The sequence below is a fragment of the Platichthys flesus genome, chromosome 13 (assembly GCF_949316205.1).
Source record: "Platichthys flesus chromosome 13, fPlaFle2.1, whole genome shotgun sequence".
NCBI classification, from domain to species: Eukaryota; Metazoa; Chordata; class Actinopteri; order Pleuronectiformes; family Pleuronectidae; genus Platichthys; species Platichthys flesus.
The window spans coordinates 13,395,548-13,411,249 of record NC_084957.1 but is presented as its reverse complement, the minus strand read 5'-3'; the positions used below and the strand labels follow the sequence as shown (position 1 = coordinate 13,411,249).

At 39.3% G+C, this 15,702-nt stretch overlaps 4 protein-coding genes across 6 annotated transcripts; all 4 read left to right on the top strand.

The window, feature by feature from the left end:
• The first annotated feature begins 808 nt into the window (after nucleotides 1-808).
• cldn10b (claudin 10b) lies at nucleotides 809-6,231 on the top strand. 3 transcript variants are annotated; one of them, XM_062402748.1, is made up of 6 exons: nucleotides 809-974; nucleotides 1,656-1,876; nucleotides 4,718-4,879; nucleotides 4,962-5,043; nucleotides 5,131-5,235; nucleotides 5,356-6,231. In XM_062402748.1, the coding sequence occupies exons 2-6, from the start codon at nucleotides 1,663-1,665 to the stop codon at nucleotides 5,510-5,512; spliced, it is 720 nt and encodes a 239-aa protein (XP_062258732.1). In that variant the 5' UTR covers nucleotides 809-974; nucleotides 1,656-1,662; the 3' UTR covers nucleotides 5,513-6,231. The 3 variants fall into 3 exon arrangements, with proteins under 3 accessions (XP_062258732.1, XP_062258730.1, XP_062258731.1); XM_062402746.1 differs by lacking the exon at nucleotides 809-974 and having other exon boundaries at nucleotides 1,034-1,876; XM_062402747.1 differs by lacking the exons at nucleotides 809-974; nucleotides 1,656-1,876 and adding an exon at nucleotides 3,058-4,081.
• A 377-nt stretch (nucleotides 6,232-6,608) lies between these two features.
• On the top strand, nucleotides 6,609-8,742 carry cldn10l2 (claudin 10-like 2). The gene is made up of 5 exons (XM_062402750.1): nucleotides 6,609-6,974; nucleotides 7,611-7,772; nucleotides 7,869-7,956; nucleotides 8,032-8,139; nucleotides 8,222-8,742. The coding sequence occupies exons 1-5, from the start codon at nucleotides 6,743-6,745 to the stop codon at nucleotides 8,415-8,417; spliced, it is 786 nt and encodes a 261-aa protein (XP_062258734.1). The 5' UTR covers nucleotides 6,609-6,742; the 3' UTR covers nucleotides 8,418-8,742.
• A 1,423-nt stretch (nucleotides 8,743-10,165) lies between these two features.
• Nucleotides 10,166-12,046, top strand: LOC133967383 (claudin-10-like). Its single transcript, XM_062402801.1, has 5 exons — nucleotides 10,166-10,515; nucleotides 10,782-10,943; nucleotides 11,036-11,117; nucleotides 11,203-11,307; nucleotides 11,447-12,046. The coding sequence occupies exons 1-5, from the start codon at nucleotides 10,296-10,298 to the stop codon at nucleotides 11,484-11,486; spliced, it is 609 nt and encodes a 202-aa protein (XP_062258785.1). The 5' UTR covers nucleotides 10,166-10,295; the 3' UTR covers nucleotides 11,487-12,046.
• Nucleotides 12,047-12,946: 900 nt separating this feature from the next.
• cldn10c (claudin 10c) lies at nucleotides 12,947-15,019 on the top strand. Its single transcript, XM_062402749.1, has 5 exons — nucleotides 12,947-13,275; nucleotides 13,366-13,527; nucleotides 13,617-13,698; nucleotides 13,804-13,911; nucleotides 14,015-15,019. Exons 1-5 carry the CDS (start codon nucleotides 13,044-13,046, stop codon nucleotides 14,244-14,246), a joined length of 816 nt encoding a protein of 271 aa, XP_062258733.1. The 5' UTR covers nucleotides 12,947-13,043; the 3' UTR covers nucleotides 14,247-15,019.
• The last annotated feature ends 683 nt before the right edge of the window (nucleotides 15,020-15,702 follow it).

The following is a 15,702-nucleotide window of genomic DNA, read 5'->3' as shown; positions in this document are numbered from 1 at the left end:
ACAAAAGTATCATATATTCAAACATAATATCCAACAATTATATTTAATAATGATTTATGTCTTATGTTTTATAACATGTAATCTAAGGTAAAACATGCTTTATAAGTATAAAATAATATAAGGTATAATATATAAGGTTACTATAAGTACACATACAGACAGAAGGTTCTAATAACACATCCATGATTATCGGCCGGTTGTTCAGAGTGGTTCCAGACATTTTCAGGTGAGACTCAGTGAATGAGAGTGAAATAATATTTTAAGAAATCAAGAAGATTCATATATATATGGTAAATTTAATATTTTTTTTCAACCTTTACTGATTCTGAAAAAAATTATAAATTCCTAAGTAGTTATTTTAGATCTTTAATGTTTTCTGGATTTATGTCCAACAGTAACATGAGGCTTTGTTTACTCAATCGTGAGTCCTGTTGTTTCAGTTATATATGTGTTGGGTACTTGCTGTGGTTTACATGTTATATACTCACCAAGCACTCTATTAGAAACCTGTACACCTACTTATATCTGCAGTTTTTAATCATGTGCAATGAAGGAAACCTTACAGATACGGGTCAGGAGCCGCAGTTAATGTTCACATCAACACTGAGAATGGGGGGGAAGATGGGATCTCAGTGACTTTGACCATGAATGGTTTGAGTATTTCTGAAACTGCTGATCTCCTGAGATTTTCACACAGGACAGTGAGTCTGTCAAGTAACTGAACGTCAGGAGAGGAATGGCCGGACCCTGTTCGAGATGACAGAAGGGCCAACTCAGATAGCCACTTCTTTACTGTGGTGAGCAAGAAAGAATGACACATAGGAGCCTGAGGTGAACGAGCTACACTAGCCCTCAGGTTCGAGACCAGAAATCCGAGGCTGCCGTGGACACAGGCTCACAAAACCTGGACAGATGAAGACTGAATTAAATGCAGCCCGGCCGGATGATCTGGATTTCTGCTGAGGCTGCAGATGGTAGGATCAGAATCTGTCATAGGATATGACTGTCTGGATACGGTGTCCCATATAATTCAACTCCATTGATTATCACCCAAGTCATCTGTGACGACCTTTGGGAAGTGGTTTCATCTGAAGCATACCTGACTCAGCATTTAAGAGTAATGGTCAGTTGCGCAGTGGCCTGATTCAGTATCCAAGCATTATAAGGGACTCTGTTTATCTTTTCGATTGAAAATCCCAATGGATAAGAATAGTGGTCATGAAAAACAACATATATGTTCACGTATGATCTGGCAATCGTTAGTCATTCGCCCAAATAGATGAACTAGTACCCGGACTTTGTCACGTTGCCTCTTTTTTTTAGGATTACTCATTTCTCCTTTATTATTTTTTATGTTAATGTGATACCTGGTCTCTTTTTCACTCTATCACACAGGCACACAAAGGAAGCCTTTCAAACACTTCTCGCCCAAAACGTAATGACTAACCGCAAGCTCATGTGTTCTATGCCTCATCACTCTCAGAGACCTGTGTCTCTCCCTCACCACTAGAGATGAAGACAAGATATGTTGATATATGTCTGTAAATCATCTCAGTGAAACACATGTCCACTGTGTAATTTCCCTGCCTGGGGTGATTTTATTTCCTCTCTTTTTTTACTTGAATCTACTAAAAGACCGTTATACACATTTTAAGCCGCCACATGGCAGGTTTGCAGATCGTTGCTTTCCTCAGCGGCCTTGCCGGGCTGGGGGCCACCATTGGTGCCACAGTGTCCAATGAATGGAGGGCCACCAGCCGGGCGTCCTCGGTCATCACGGCGACCTGGATACTTCAGGGTCTTTGGAACAACTGTGCTGGAAATGCAATTGGAGCTCTGCATTGCAGACCACATCACACCATCTTTCAGCTGGAGGGTAAGTTCAGAGTGTTTCGACTGCTACGCACACACACACACACACACACACACAATCTGTTCAGTCGTTCCTGAAAACATTCATCGTTAAATACCTTGATGAGTAAATTATGTTACGTGTCTAGTGTGTGAACATACATATAAAGTTTCGGTAACACTGTGTACATTCAGGGGAGATGCTTTATGAAATATCCCTTATAGTTTTGAATAGTTTTCAGAATAAGGCGCTTAAAACTATTCGCTACAAAAAGACAGGAATCAACTGGTTTCGTAAAGCTAATTGATAATGTGTAAAGTAATTAAACTGCTGCCAATTCTTTCAAAACTTAAAATTTGAAGGGTTAATTCACAGCATATTTTGATGTAGAAGACATTTAAACATCTTTCTCTACAATACATATTACCACTTTGAATATGGATTTAATGCATAATTTATTATGACTCTTGAAGATTATTGGCCGAGTTATGTCTGTCTTGCAAAGAAAGCTTATTGTTCTTCCATAAATTTCTCTATTATAGGAGTCTGTCTGATAGTGTATTGTCAGCAACAGACTTAAATTGTCTTTGTCCTAAAAAGGGTAAATGGTCCAGCCATATTCTGATAACTCACTTTGTAAAAGTAAACTGAAAAAAGAAAACATCAAAGCATTTGTTAATGTAACCTATGTTCCAGATGATTGCCCTCATTGAGTTTGTGTGTAAATGTGTAATCTTTTCTCGGAAATGTCCAACTGAGAGTGTCTTAGTCACAGAAGGTTCAGCAGAGGTCAGGTAAACAGGAAGAAAACCACAGTATTGGGTCAGCAAGAGACAAAGTTGTACTAACTCAAAGACAGATGAGCGTATTTAATGACATGTGTTATCAAATGTTTTTTTTTGTTTTGTTTTGTCATTGCAGTACTAAACTAAATTTTTCTATTGGCATTTTTGTTCATGATTTTCCTATTGTTATTGTATTAATTTACTTTCTTATTTAGCAGTTTATCAATTCAGTTGATCAGTTCGACATTACGTTGTCCATTCAGTTTCGATTTTGTTTTCATTGCATTTAAAATGTTTTGTTTTTGTGTATGAATCTTTCGGTACAGAGGATAAATCTCAACTAAAAGTTAAAATAATCTGATAATAGTTTTAGAAATTTATCAAAATCATTAAACCTCAGGGTTATTGTTGTTGTCATCTTAATTTGTAAACACACCTGCATCAATGAATAAGGAGTAAAATATAATTTAAGGTTAATTTTATTCATTCTATTGAGTTGTTTATTCATCTCTACATTTATCTTATTCGGTGCATGTATATGTTAATGTTTAAATCCTCCACAGTACACACTGTAGCTCCTATGATCACACGACTGCCCCCATCAGATAGAGCTGAGAATCTATTTTAATGGTGTCCATAATTATGCAGAAATAAGTGTAGAATTATAATTTAATATATAGAAAAATGAAATGTAGAATAGTTTAGTTATTTAATTCTCATTATAGGTAAGTGCGAAGCTCTAATATACATTGTGTATTCATTCTGAATGCCTTGCTAATTAGTTTTGGCCTGTTGCACTAGCTTTCAGACGATATAGACAATTTAAAAATATTACAAAAGCTAAAATTACTTAAGTACTTTCCCATTATTATATTATTGTCACATATTAATCAAATTATTGTAATAGTACTGGACACGATGTCACCACAACAATACTTTTCCGTGTGGCTTCAGTCCCAATCATCTCCCTGTGTGTCACGTGTACTGGTTGAGGGGGGGGGGGGGAAGTCGCGATACGCTATTGGCTACTTGTTGAAGTTTCGGACCAAACTCCTCCCTGCAGAATTCAACTCTTCACAACACATTAACCATCAATCACAGCCTCCCCATTGAATTTGCTTGTGCGGAGCCGAGCCACGTTTTCAACAAGCTGTACCAGCCAGGGGAACCGCTGATCAATTCTAAGTCCAACAGCAACTGGCCTGCAGAAACCCTCTTTGCGGTATGAGCAACATGCTCCAGGAGATCGTGGGCTTTATAGTCAGCACCTCAGGGTGGGTGCTGGTTTCCTCCACCCTGCCGACGGACTACTGGAAGGTGTCTTCACTTGATGGAACAGTCATTACCACTGCTACCTACTGGTCCAATCTGTGGAAGGCTTGTGTCACAGATTCAACAGGAGTCTCCAACTGCAAAGACTTTCCCTCCTTGCTGGCTCTGGATGGTCAGCTCTTTTTCATGTTTGTTGAATGCTTCTTTTTCCTGCCTGTGACTCAGCTCATTTCTTCAAGTTTTGAATGGCTTCGATCGATCGTGTTGACTTAAGCTTCTGTTTATTTGCAGCTGAAGAGCACATGGTAATATCTGATATTGTAATCTTTCATTTATCATTCTTTTCTGTTTTATCCCTGGTTCTCTAAAATGTTCTAGAAAAATTCAGGTTAGAGCTTATTGCAAGCCAATAATATATCCTAAAGTTGAATTCAAGTCCCAGAGGAACGGCTCATTTACCTCCAAATGCGTCAATGTTTAGCCTGAAAGCTATGAAGGAGATTTACTGGGAATCTGAGGCAGTTTCTTCCACGGCTGAATGGTTTTAGCAGGTTAACCGCCGAGGTAATATTTACCCCAACATCACATCTGAATGGGACATTTCAGACAAGGGCAGTCACCACATCAGCAGGAGTGCTTAAAGATAATTATGGTCACTCGTGACAAATTGTGTTTCTTGCTTAATGTGTAAAACGGTCAGAAGGTCAATGACTCATGACCTTGTTGTGGGAGAAAGTGAGGGACACCAGAGAGCACAAGCACAGAGAGTAATTCAGCACGTATACTGAGTTCTGTTTCGTGCTTGCAGGTTTCATCCAGGCCTGCAGGGGACTGATGATCGCTGCAATCTGTCTGGGTTTCTTCGGTTCCATATTTGCCCTCGTTGGAATGAAGTGCACCAAAATTGGAGGAACGGACAAAGTCAAAGCCAAGATCGCCTGCTTTGCTGGAGTTACTTTCATTCTTAGTGGTAAGTACAGCAGTCCTGTAGAATTATTTGTGTAATAGCATTTTTCTGTCAATCTAATTTCACTTTTTCATATTCGTTTCAGGCCTCTGCTCGTTGTCGGCGTGTTCCCTTTACGCACATCGGATAACATCAGAGTTTTTCGACCCAATGTATATTGCACAGAAGTAAGCCATCGTGTATCTGTGTATCCATGATGTTTAAATGTAACTCAACCAACTCAGTGACATGACTGCATCTCTCTTTGTGTCCAGGTATGAACTGGGAGCTGCTCTCTTTATCGGCTGGGCAGGTTCAATCCTCTGTATCCTTGGAGGCAGCGTTCTCTGTTTCTCCATCGCAGATTCCTGCAGCAAAAGGTTTGTATGAGACATATGTTATAAGTAACCTCCTGAGTGAATGTTTTCATATGTCTCATATATTCTGTCTGATGAAGATGAATCTGTGTTCTCTCTCTCTCTCTCTCTCTCTCTCCACAGCCGCAGTCAGGTGAAATATATCTACAGAGATGCACCCTCACACTCACATATCTCATCTCACCCAAGAGGGCATGCCACCTCTGTAAACCAGAGGCTGCCTCCAGACTACAGCAGCCCCCCTGGGAGTCAGCACTTTGATAAGAATGCATATGTTTGAAGAATGTGAATATGAAACACTATTAGTTGAAGCCACTGGTTAGTCGAATATAAATATATATATATATATATGTGTATTCCAAGTCCTTGAGACATGAACGAAAGTTGATGGTTTGTCTACCATCAGCAACATTTACTGATATTCATCTATGACTCAGCAGGAATAAAGTTAAACACATTTGTGTTTCTTCCAGGTGTATATTAGTTTAAAGGTATATGATATTTTACTTTGCTGGGAATTTGCTATTTTCCATAACGTTTCTGCATTTCTGTTTTTACCAGTTCTACATATTGCTGTACACTAAATACATTTTTAGTTAAGCCACATTAATTAAAAATGCCTATTTTTGCAATCCCTGGATACGCCTCAAAACATAAAATTGTACAGTAAATGCGTTCAGTAGTTCTCGCGCAATCCTCGTAACATTCAAACAAACCGATAAACAACTTCCTTGGCAGAGATAAAAAATAAAAATGTGTCTTATAATTAGCCGGCAAAGAATCCAAAGCACTTGTAACGCCTGCATCATTTTCTATTGTGGTAGTTTTGTACGACATTTCCTTTGGTGGTTGGACCTTGTAGCTGTAAATGATCTGTGTATGCAAAATTGTTTTTTGTATGATTTTATATTAAGTAAAGTTATTGTTTCTTTGAGTTCAGAAGTGTGTAGAGAATTATGAGCAGTCTTAAAGAAAAAGGAATAAAACTGATTAAAATGAGTAATGCAGCGGAGTTGACTTTGTGTCTCACTTGTTTTGTCAACAGATGATGTTTCACCTGCTCGTCAATGTTTACACTTTATGGGTGCTCAATCAGAGTTTCTTTACTTTAATGTGTAAAGGTGGTAAATAAGAATGATCAAACATGGATAAGAGGGTTCAAGCCTATATGCCTATTTTTACTATAAATGGATATTAAATTTGTTGTTGCTTCGTACCACAGTGTAAAAGGGATGTAAACCTGAAAAGTGATTTGAAATATCCAAAGAAGGAGGCACACTCCAGGGAGTTTACAGTAAACATCTCACACAGTGGCGCAGCGCCCTCATCAACACTAACAGCACACCGCCTCACCCTCCACACCTCACTCCAGCCTCATCTTACCTCCTGCCTCTTCTGACCGCTCAGCAGGAGATTAAACCTTAATGCACTTTCTGCATTGCACTTATGTGAAAAAGCGTAATCACCCAGCTCAGTGGACGCTACCTGCTGTAACTGAGCGACTCCAGACATGAAGAAACGATTGGTTCAAATACTTGGCTTCCTGATTTCCTCCATGGGATGGTTTTTTGTGTTGTGCACTATGGCCATGGACTACTGGAGGATCACACAGTTGGGAGGACAAGGGGGCTCCTTCATCATCAGAGTGGCCTGGTACTGGTCCAACCTGTGGAAGGATTGTTTCACTGATTCCACCGCCGTCAGCAACTGCAGGGACTTCCCTGTGCTCTGGACCGTCACCCGTAAGTGCTCCGTGTGTTTGATATACCTCACAACATGTTCTTCCAATTCTGTTTCAGTTTGACAAAGATTTTGATCTGCAATATCTGGCAAAATAAAATGTCATGACAGAGTAATACGTGTGGTTATCGTTTAAGCCTTTGACAAATTCACAATGGGCAAGGAAAACATTCACATTTTCTCAAAATGATATTGGTTTAAATACTATTTTAACTATGATAATCTAACATGCCAATTTGAGAGAGTCTATGTAAATTAATCTATGGAAATATTATACTTCATAACTTCAGAATAATGGCTTCAGTTTCAATCACTTGCCCTGTTATTAAGGTTTTTAGGTAAAAACATGCTCTCAGACCCTGTTCAGACACGGTATTAACAACATACGACTTTGTGGTGGTATCATCTGATCTCGGCCATATGTATTGGACACACGGGTGAAGAGAGGTTTAGAACATTCAGGTGCTGTGCCAGACTGTTGAAGAGAGTAGGATCTACTGTAAGCCGAAAGGCGGTTGATCGAACTTTACCTCCGGTCATGAGGTCTGGATTGTAACAGAAAGAGCAACATTGCAAATACACAGATTTTCCTCCATCGGTTGGCAAGACACAGCCTAAACTCTTCCTGTTTCCCTCAGCCTTCGTCCAGGGAGTTCGAGGATTGCTGATGTTCGGGTTAACGTTTGGATTCTTTGCTGTATTGCTTTGCTTTCTCGGGATGGAGTGCACTTTTATCGGTGGAGCTGATAAAACCAAGGACAAAATGGTTTTCGCCGGTGCAGTATTCCACGCGGTCGGAAGTGAGCACAGATCATTGCGTGTGTGAGTTTGTCTTTGTGAATGATGGAAACTTTTTACACTCATTGTTTCTTGATTTCCACGAAACCTCTGCACAGGTCTAGCGGGTCTTGCTGCCTACTGCCTGTACATCATCAGGGTCGCCAGAACAACCTTTGCTGACACTATAGGACCAGGAGTCTTACGGTACTTTTCTACACTTCCGCAATATTTTTTCTATTGTTAACTTTGAACTTCACAGGACTTTGTTGTGCCCTCCAGGTATGACCTAGGACCTCCCATATTTCTTGGATTGGTGGGATGTTTCTTAATCCTGTTGGGTGCAATCTTTTATGCTGTGACAGTCTGCAGAGCAATATGGCCAAAAAGGTATCTACACCATCCACCTTTATCCTTTATTCTGTAACTTTAAAGGTCATAGTGCCTAACTACATTTGTCGATGTTTTACAGTAAAGGGGCTTATTCCTATCAAGGAGGCACATACATGGTCCCTCGCTCCAGAGGACAAACGTACACTGGATACTACAGACCCTCGTTGCAGTACGGATCTTACCTTGGCTCAGGACGGTCCAGCAGCACCAAGATCTCAAAGCTCTCTCAGACAACACCGACCTCCAACATCTCAGAAAGAGATGCATTTGTTTAATATCTCCAATCTATTTTGTTGTGTATATTTTATCCAAGAGACGAGCGCAAAGCAGCAGTGCTGATTGACAATGAGCATATTGTGGATTCATTTCCTTCAGCCTTATCTTCAGAGCAGCATATGTACATTTTTTAAGTTTGTGTTGTTGTTATTCACTTGTGATGTTTGTTTTCATAAAGCTGATCCCATTCTGTGGTAAATAAACTGTGTTTACTCTGCATTCATTAACTTTAATCAACAGCATGTACAACTGGGAACATTACAGGGATCGCTATGCATTAATATGTAATTAAAAATCAACTTTGCACCTAACAATGAGCCTTTGCAATTATTCCTTTGATTAAAATGAACTGTATTAAGTAAAGATATTGCTCATGGCAGAACCTATGTTAAACCAGTAGACCCTCAGTTTTTGAAGAAATTCTTAGTAAGTTATTTCATGAGAGACAGAACTCTCATCACTCTGCATTGTATATTAAATAAAAATGATATCAGCGTCGTTGTTATATTGGAACATGGCACTTGCAATTAAAAACTAAAAGGTTAGATAAGACTGAGTCCATGCCGGCAGACTCCTGAATACCAACAACAAACACATCATCACAGGGACCTTCACTAAACACAGCTTATCATGTGATGATGTACACAAACCCTGTTTTACCTGTCTGTGTGCGTGTTTCTGTGTGTGTGTGTGTGTGTGTGTGTGTGTCTCTGTTTGTGGGTACATACATGCTTGTATGTCTGTGTAAGTGTGTGTTTCCATATGCATCAATCACCTGAGGAGGCTCGTTCAAGCCAACAGTGCCTGACACATGTTAATTGGAGTATGTGACCGCCGGTGGCTTTCCATCAATGCTTGCAGTAAGTAAATCTATTTCAGCACAAGGCATGATGAGTAAATGAATGTACCTGCATTTGGTTGTGTGTGTTTTGCTGTTTTTGGACAGAGGACAATGGTGCTAAACTCGTATCATCATCTCTCATCAGCTTGGCTTTCTTTGGAATCAGCTCGGTCTAAGTGGGGATGTTGAGGGATCAGAGATTGCGAATGGACCAGTAACATCTGCTGGGGGGATGTTTCTCATAGTTGCAAAAAAAAATACCAAAGCTCTGTTATAGAACGAATAAAGTAATGCTCTCCTGTTGTGTATTAACCAGACACACCAGGGCAGGGTGACAGGGAGATTGTCACATATTCACTGTACGTCATTGACTGTCTAAAAGGTGCAGGTTCCATTCTCAGAATATTAAATATTAAAATAATACAAATAATACAATCTACCATTGGCCAATCCACAAATATACCAATTAAATACACCTTGATCATTTGTTGGTTTAACTTCTCAAAGATTTGTTCATATGTGCATTGAAGTATTTTTTTTTAAATTACATATTACTAAAACTTATATTGAACTTTTTAATGTGGTTCTTTACTTTGAAACTGGTATTGAAAGGTACCATAAAATAATGTATATTATTAGTAGATATATAACCATAATAATGCTAACAAAAATGATAACAATGACAAACAAAGTATTATTATTATTATTATTATTATTAGTAGTAGTAGTAGTAGTAGTAGTAGTATTGTTGTTGTTATTATTATTTGTGTTTCACAGTAGTTTGAACTTTGTGAGGGGTTGGAAGACACTTTAATAGACCATTGGCTGAGGTTGACGATGCAAGAAACTCCTCCCAAGTTCATATGACAGTCCACAGCCCAGTAACTATAAATAATAGGATTTTCATTGAACTTGCTCGTGCTGTGCCGAGCCTAATTTTACAAACTTTACCAGCCAGGGAACCATTGCTCAATTTTGAGGCCAACGATCAACATAGGAGCCAGCGTCTGTTGTGTGGAGAACTCCTCTGTGCAGCATGAGCAACCTTTATGTGGAGATCGTGGCCTTCATATTAAACATTTCTGGGTGGGTGCTGGTGTGCTCCACCTTGCCGACGGACTACTGGAAGGTCTACTCACTAGATGGAGTAGTTTTAGCCACTGCTACCTACTGGTCCAATCTGTGGAAGACATGTGTCACCGATTTGACAGGAGTCTCCGACTGCAAAGGCTTTCCCTCCTTGCTGGCACTGGACGGTCGGCTCTTTTTCATGTTGATTGAATGCTTGGGTGAACGTTTGGTTTGACTTTTTTAACTGTGCACTTCATCAGTGTTTGTTTCTTAGCAAAGGAGCATGTGGAAATATTTGGCGTTAATTGTTTTTCTCTGCCTGATGTGTAAATCAGTCAAAATCCCTTGAACTCATTGCATATGTGGGATAGAAATCAACACCACAAAACACAAACAGAAGACATAGTTATTTTTAACTGCTCGTGCACTGAGCTCTGTTTTATGTTCGCAGGTTACATCCACACATGCAGAGGACTGATAATCACTGCCGTCTGTTTGGGTTTCTTTGGTTCTGCATTTGCCCTGTTTGGAATGAAATGCACCAAAATCGGAGGAAGTGAAAGAACCAACGCGAGGATCACCTGCGTTGCTGGTGTTGATTTCATTCTAAGTGGTGAGTACAAGTGGGCTGGTGGAATTATTTATGTAATGGCATTTTATATTCATTTGATTTATTCTACTTTGACTTCTTCTTGTTGATCTCAGGCCTCTGCTCACTGTCAGCGTTCTCCATTTACGCAAATCAGATCACGTCAGAGTTTTTTGACCCAAAGTTTTTTGGTCAAAAGTAAGAACATTGTGACAATATAGTATATCCATAAAGTATTAAAAATAATTCAGTGACATTGCTGCTTTGCCCTTTGTCTGTATAGGTATGAACTGGGAGCTGCTCTATATATTGGATTCGGAGGCTCAGTCCTCTGTATCATTGGAGGCAGCATGCTCTGTTTCTCCATCACAAATTCCTTCACAAAAAGGTTTGTGTGAGTAAAACATGCTATGTTAACATTTTTATAGAAGACTGTGCTGCTGTGTTTATCAATTTTGATGAGTCGCATACTGTGGTGGGCCGATTTGTGAGGAAACTGTAAATCGGTCTTTTTTTTCTCCTCACAGTCACAGTAAGGAAAACTCTATCTACAATGGTGCAGCCTGACGTTTTCATATCTCCTCCAACCCAAGAGAGCGGGCAAGCAATGTAAACCTGCAAACCTGCTGGATTCAGCACTTTGATAAGAATGTGCCTTTTACATCTGAGGAATGTGGACGAAAAAGACTTTTAGTTGACGCCACTGACAGGTGCTAAAAGATGTACTACTTCCGTAATACACAGAAAGATAAATTAATATTGGTGGTTTCGGTCTTGAATACATTTAAATTGATTCTATTGTATCATCTGTAAATTGCAACAATTGTTCTGTTGGTTGTATCTTTAACTGTAAAAAATATGTAAACTGTGTCGGACACAGATTTCTTGTTTGTTATTATTCGACCATCATCTACCATTTTGTAATAAGTAAAGTTAAAGATAAAAAAAACAGCTGCAGCTTGTCTTTGTGTTTAAAAAAGTGTGCAGTAAATAATGTGCAGCTTCACTTTCTTATCTGTTATGGCTAAAAACAATGCTTCAAACTGAATATTAATGTTGGTCACATTACGTCTGGTGGTGTGTGGCAGGTTTAAACATTTCTCATAAACTCTAGAGAATCAAATAAACACAAGATAAATGTCAGTCCTGTATGTGTCCTATTAACCCGTGACGAGTGATGGTGTTTATTGTTAAAGTTCAAAGTGAGCACAAGCCAGAGGAGGAGCGAGGAGGAAACAGACTCCGATAGAGACTCTGACACAGAACGGACCTTTAATGACCGTCTGTCCTGATCCTGGAGCAGCGATGGTTATGATTATTCAGTGGTGGGTCATCACTAAAAACAACATGATCGATTACATTCTGTCACTGCATCGATGCAGAATCAAGAAATGTCCACAGCTCTATTGCTCACCACTGTTCAGGAGTCGTGGAGGGAGGGAGGGTAGACCTGACCTGATATTTAGATTTATTATCTAATTGGAGGATGTGTGATGCTATAACAAAGGACAACATTCTCATTAACAGTTTTCAGTGTTTCATTTTGAGAACATACAAAGAGAACTTTTTGGCCCTCATTATTTCTAGGAATAAACAATATGCAATCTGGGATATTGCCTTCACCTGCTTATACATCAACAGGATCTCAGCAGTAAACCTTTTTTGCCAGAGAAGTGGAATTTGTTTTTATCCATAGTAGGCCACTGCATATCGTTTAGCTTTAAATGTAAAAACAGCCACCTTTAATTTCATAATAGCACAAGACAAATTTGTTATATATGTATTATTTAAATATTCAGGTAGGATCTAGTATCTACCATATATATTGTATAAGGGAGATGTTCAAATTTTATACCATTCATATTTATGTGACATGCATCAGTGTTGACCACAGCTGAAGCCATGCTGGCAGGCTCCTGGGTACCGACAACAAACACATCCTCAAAGTGACCTTCACAAAAAGACTGGGAAGAAGTCCAAGGCAAAACATGTGATGATGTATACAGAACTCGTTTGCCCTGTGTGGGCGATGGTGACGACACGTGTCCCACAGTTTGTGCTCAGGAGCTGGTGTCGAGGCTGTGAATTGTCTTTTCTCTGGTTAAATTAAACGTCGATACAAAAATGGGTTACAGGACCGTGCTGATGTACATGGAGATCGGCTGCTTTGTCGCCTGTGTGACCGGCTGGATCCTGGTGTGTTCAACGATGCCAACAGAAATCTGGACGTGGTCTGAGGTGGACAGCATCGTCCTGACCACTTCCAACTATTTCTCCAACCTGTGGAAGGATTGTGTATCTGATTCGACTGGAGTATCGGACTGCAAGGGAATTCCATCAATGCTGGCACTCAACTGTGAGTAAAACAATGATTGATTTAATGCAGCATTCTAAATAGCATTTTATAGTATGCTTACTAAACATTGTGTGTGCTGCTTCTTGACAGGGGACATTCACATGTGCAGAGCTCTCATCATCATCTCCATCATTCTGTCTTTCTTTGGATCAGTCCTGGTCTTAGTGGGGATGAAGTGCACTAAGATTGGGGGATCGGAGATTGCTAATGCAAGAGTAACCTTTGCTGGGGGGATGAACTACTTCATCGGAGGTAAAGTGTTACCCCTGAGGATAATAATAAAAAAAAAAATGATGAATCACTGTGCGATTAATCATTAATAAGAACTTGTGTTGTTTCAGGGATGTGTTCTATGGTCGCTTTCTCTTATTATGGAAAAAAAATTATTTCTGAATTTCAAAACCCAAATTACAAAGCTCAGAAGTAAGTACAATTGAAAATAAAATCGAAAAATTAATCAACAATCATTACAATAATCTATGAGGGGACAAACTGAACCTTAACGATTTCTTATTTTATTTAATGCAGGTTTGAAATAGGTGTTGGTGTCTATATCGGCTGGGGAGGCTCCACCTTACTTGTTGTTGGAGGCCTTATTTACAGTATCTTTGCCGGGAGGGAAGGATGTCAATCAAGGTAAAATGTTCCAGCAAGATCCAATGTGTGGTTCCATGCACCTTTCAACCAGAGGAAAAACAAACATATATAACCATACATCTCTTGGATTTCCTCTCCACAGCTCCGAACGCTACCCACCATTACAGTTCCCTGAGGCCTACGCAGTCGTCCCGAAAAGGGCCACAGCGTCATTGGCCCGCACAGAGATGAGCGACACCAGGAAATCCAGGAAAACCAGTGTAAGTGGAGTCAGCAGTATCTCTCGCGGCTCCAATTTCACCAAGAGGACATTGAGTAATGCATCCGGGGTCAGCAGTACCACCAAGACGACAGCAAGCAACGTGTACGTGTAAAAACAGCGGGTGAATTTATTTTTAAAAATAAATCAACATTAGTAAGTCCACCCTTGAGCTTTAATGGTAGCTTTCCAAATGTTGGCCTGTTCATAACTGACATTTGGACTTTTCATTGGAGAAGAAGCACAATAACAAGAAAAAAACACCTAACTAATTGTTCTAAATAAACATTTTAATATTCACAACTTTTAACTGTATCAAAAAATGTGTGCTTTGTAGAAGATCTGTTTTCTCCCCTGCGCTATGCAAATGTTCAGAATAATGGTTCAGTGTGATGACATTCATAATATGTAATATAGTTTCATCATTGTTATGTTAAAAATCATTGTTTATTTTAGGAGTAGAAATAAACTCTGCAACATCATGCTTGAACAAAGAATGCTGTCATGAGACATTGTTAGATGTTGTAAGATATTTTAAAATGTAAAATAAAACAAAACTTTGATATTGATTCATAAATAAAACTTGCTTGTTGTGAGCATGGAATATTCATGGCGATAAGTGGAAATGCAGCTGAATGACTGAATCCAGTGACTTAAAAAAAAGATTTATTGGAGTCTTTCAAATCTAAGCACTGACATATTGTCTAACCCTAACCCGCATTTAAAATTAAAATAAACCTAATTGTAACCTAAACCTAACCGAGTCTTAATTCTCATACAGTCCGCTTACATTGTGAGGACCATCCAAAAGGTCCCCACTTTCCCATTATGCCCCCTTTTGAACCAGTCCCTACAAAGAAAAAGACTACCAGGATGTATGTGTGTGTTTGGGGCAAGTAAGCATTTGCAGGATTAGAGTTCCTGCTGAATTTTTCTTTCTTATGTTGCAAAACTTCCTGAAAAGTTGGAATCTGCAATAAAATTTGCAAAATGTATTGCATTTCTACTTACAATTAAAAAATGCTGAATTTATGTTGGAACTGTTCCTGTTTTGAAGAAATCAAATATTTATGAAGTACAGTGACACTCTAGGGACAGTTCTTCCCCCACTTCAAGAAGTGTTCCTGTAAGAGTTCAGAATATTCACTGGATGCCTGGAAACAGTTTGCACTTTTGTAATCTCGGGGTATTTAAAATACAAGAGTGCATTCATGCACGTTGATACTCACAATGCCATAATGTGCTCAGGTCTGTATGAGCGAGGAGGAGCATGGACTGAAAATGTACGAACATGATGTAGTTAATATCTTCACCGATCTGACGTTATGACGGAGATAAGACTTGACTTATCTGTGGACTCATACACATAATCACCCGAAGCATAGCAACAATGTGGAGCACACAGAGATAGGATCAGTGGCGTTTCTACATAAGGGGCAGCTGGGGCACTGCCCCACCACATCCAGATAGCGCTGTTGTGCAGAAAGCTCAATACATCTGTACTTTGTGGCAAAGCATTAGAGTCTTGTTTAGGAGTCATTTGATTGGTGTGTGTTACTGTTTGTGTGCTT

What these genes read in the sequence shown, in the direction of transcription:
- cldn10b (XM_062402747.1), top strand. Translation starts at nt 3,862, where the DNA reads ATGAGCAACATGCTCCAGGAGATCGTGGGCTTTATAGTCAGCACCTCA. An exon ending in CCAATGTATATTGCACAGAA is followed by an intron (nt 5,044 to 5,130) that starts GTAAGCCATCGT and finishes CTTTGTGTCCAG; the next exon opens with GTATGAACTGGGAGCTGCTC. An exon ending in GCAGATTCCTGCAGCAAAAG is followed by an intron (nt 5,236 to 5,355) that starts GTTTGTATGAGA and finishes CTCTCTCCACAG; the next exon opens with CCGCAGTCAGGTGAAATATA.
- cldn10l2 (XM_062402750.1), top strand. Translation starts at nt 6,743, where the DNA reads ATGAAGAAACGATTGGTTCAAATACTTGGCTTCCTGATTTCCTCCATG. An exon ending in AGTATTCCACGCGGTCGGAA is followed by an intron (nt 7,773 to 7,868) that starts GTGAGCACAGAT and finishes ACCTCTGCACAG; the next exon opens with GTCTAGCGGGTCTTGCTGCC. An exon ending in AGAGCAATATGGCCAAAAAG is followed by an intron (nt 8,140 to 8,221) that starts GTATCTACACCA and finishes GATGTTTTACAG; the next exon opens with TAAAGGGGCTTATTCCTATC.
- LOC133967383 (XM_062402801.1), top strand. Translation starts at nt 10,296, where the DNA reads ATGAGCAACCTTTATGTGGAGATCGTGGCCTTCATATTAAACATTTCT. An exon ending in CCAAAGTTTTTTGGTCAAAA is followed by an intron (nt 11,118 to 11,202) that starts GTAAGAACATTG and finishes TTGTCTGTATAG; the next exon opens with GTATGAACTGGGAGCTGCTC. An exon ending in ACAAATTCCTTCACAAAAAG is followed by an intron (nt 11,308 to 11,446) that starts GTTTGTGTGAGT and finishes TTCTCCTCACAG; the next exon opens with TCACAGTAAGGAAAACTCTA.
- cldn10c (XM_062402749.1), top strand. Translation starts at nt 13,044, where the DNA reads ATGGGTTACAGGACCGTGCTGATGTACATGGAGATCGGCTGCTTTGTC. An exon ending in ATCAATGCTGGCACTCAACT is followed by an intron (nt 13,276 to 13,365) that starts GTGAGTAAAACA and finishes GCTTCTTGACAG; the next exon opens with GGGACATTCACATGTGCAGA. An exon ending in AGGGAAGGATGTCAATCAAG is followed by an intron (nt 13,912 to 14,014) that starts GTAAAATGTTCC and finishes TCCTCTCCACAG; the next exon opens with CTCCGAACGCTACCCACCAT.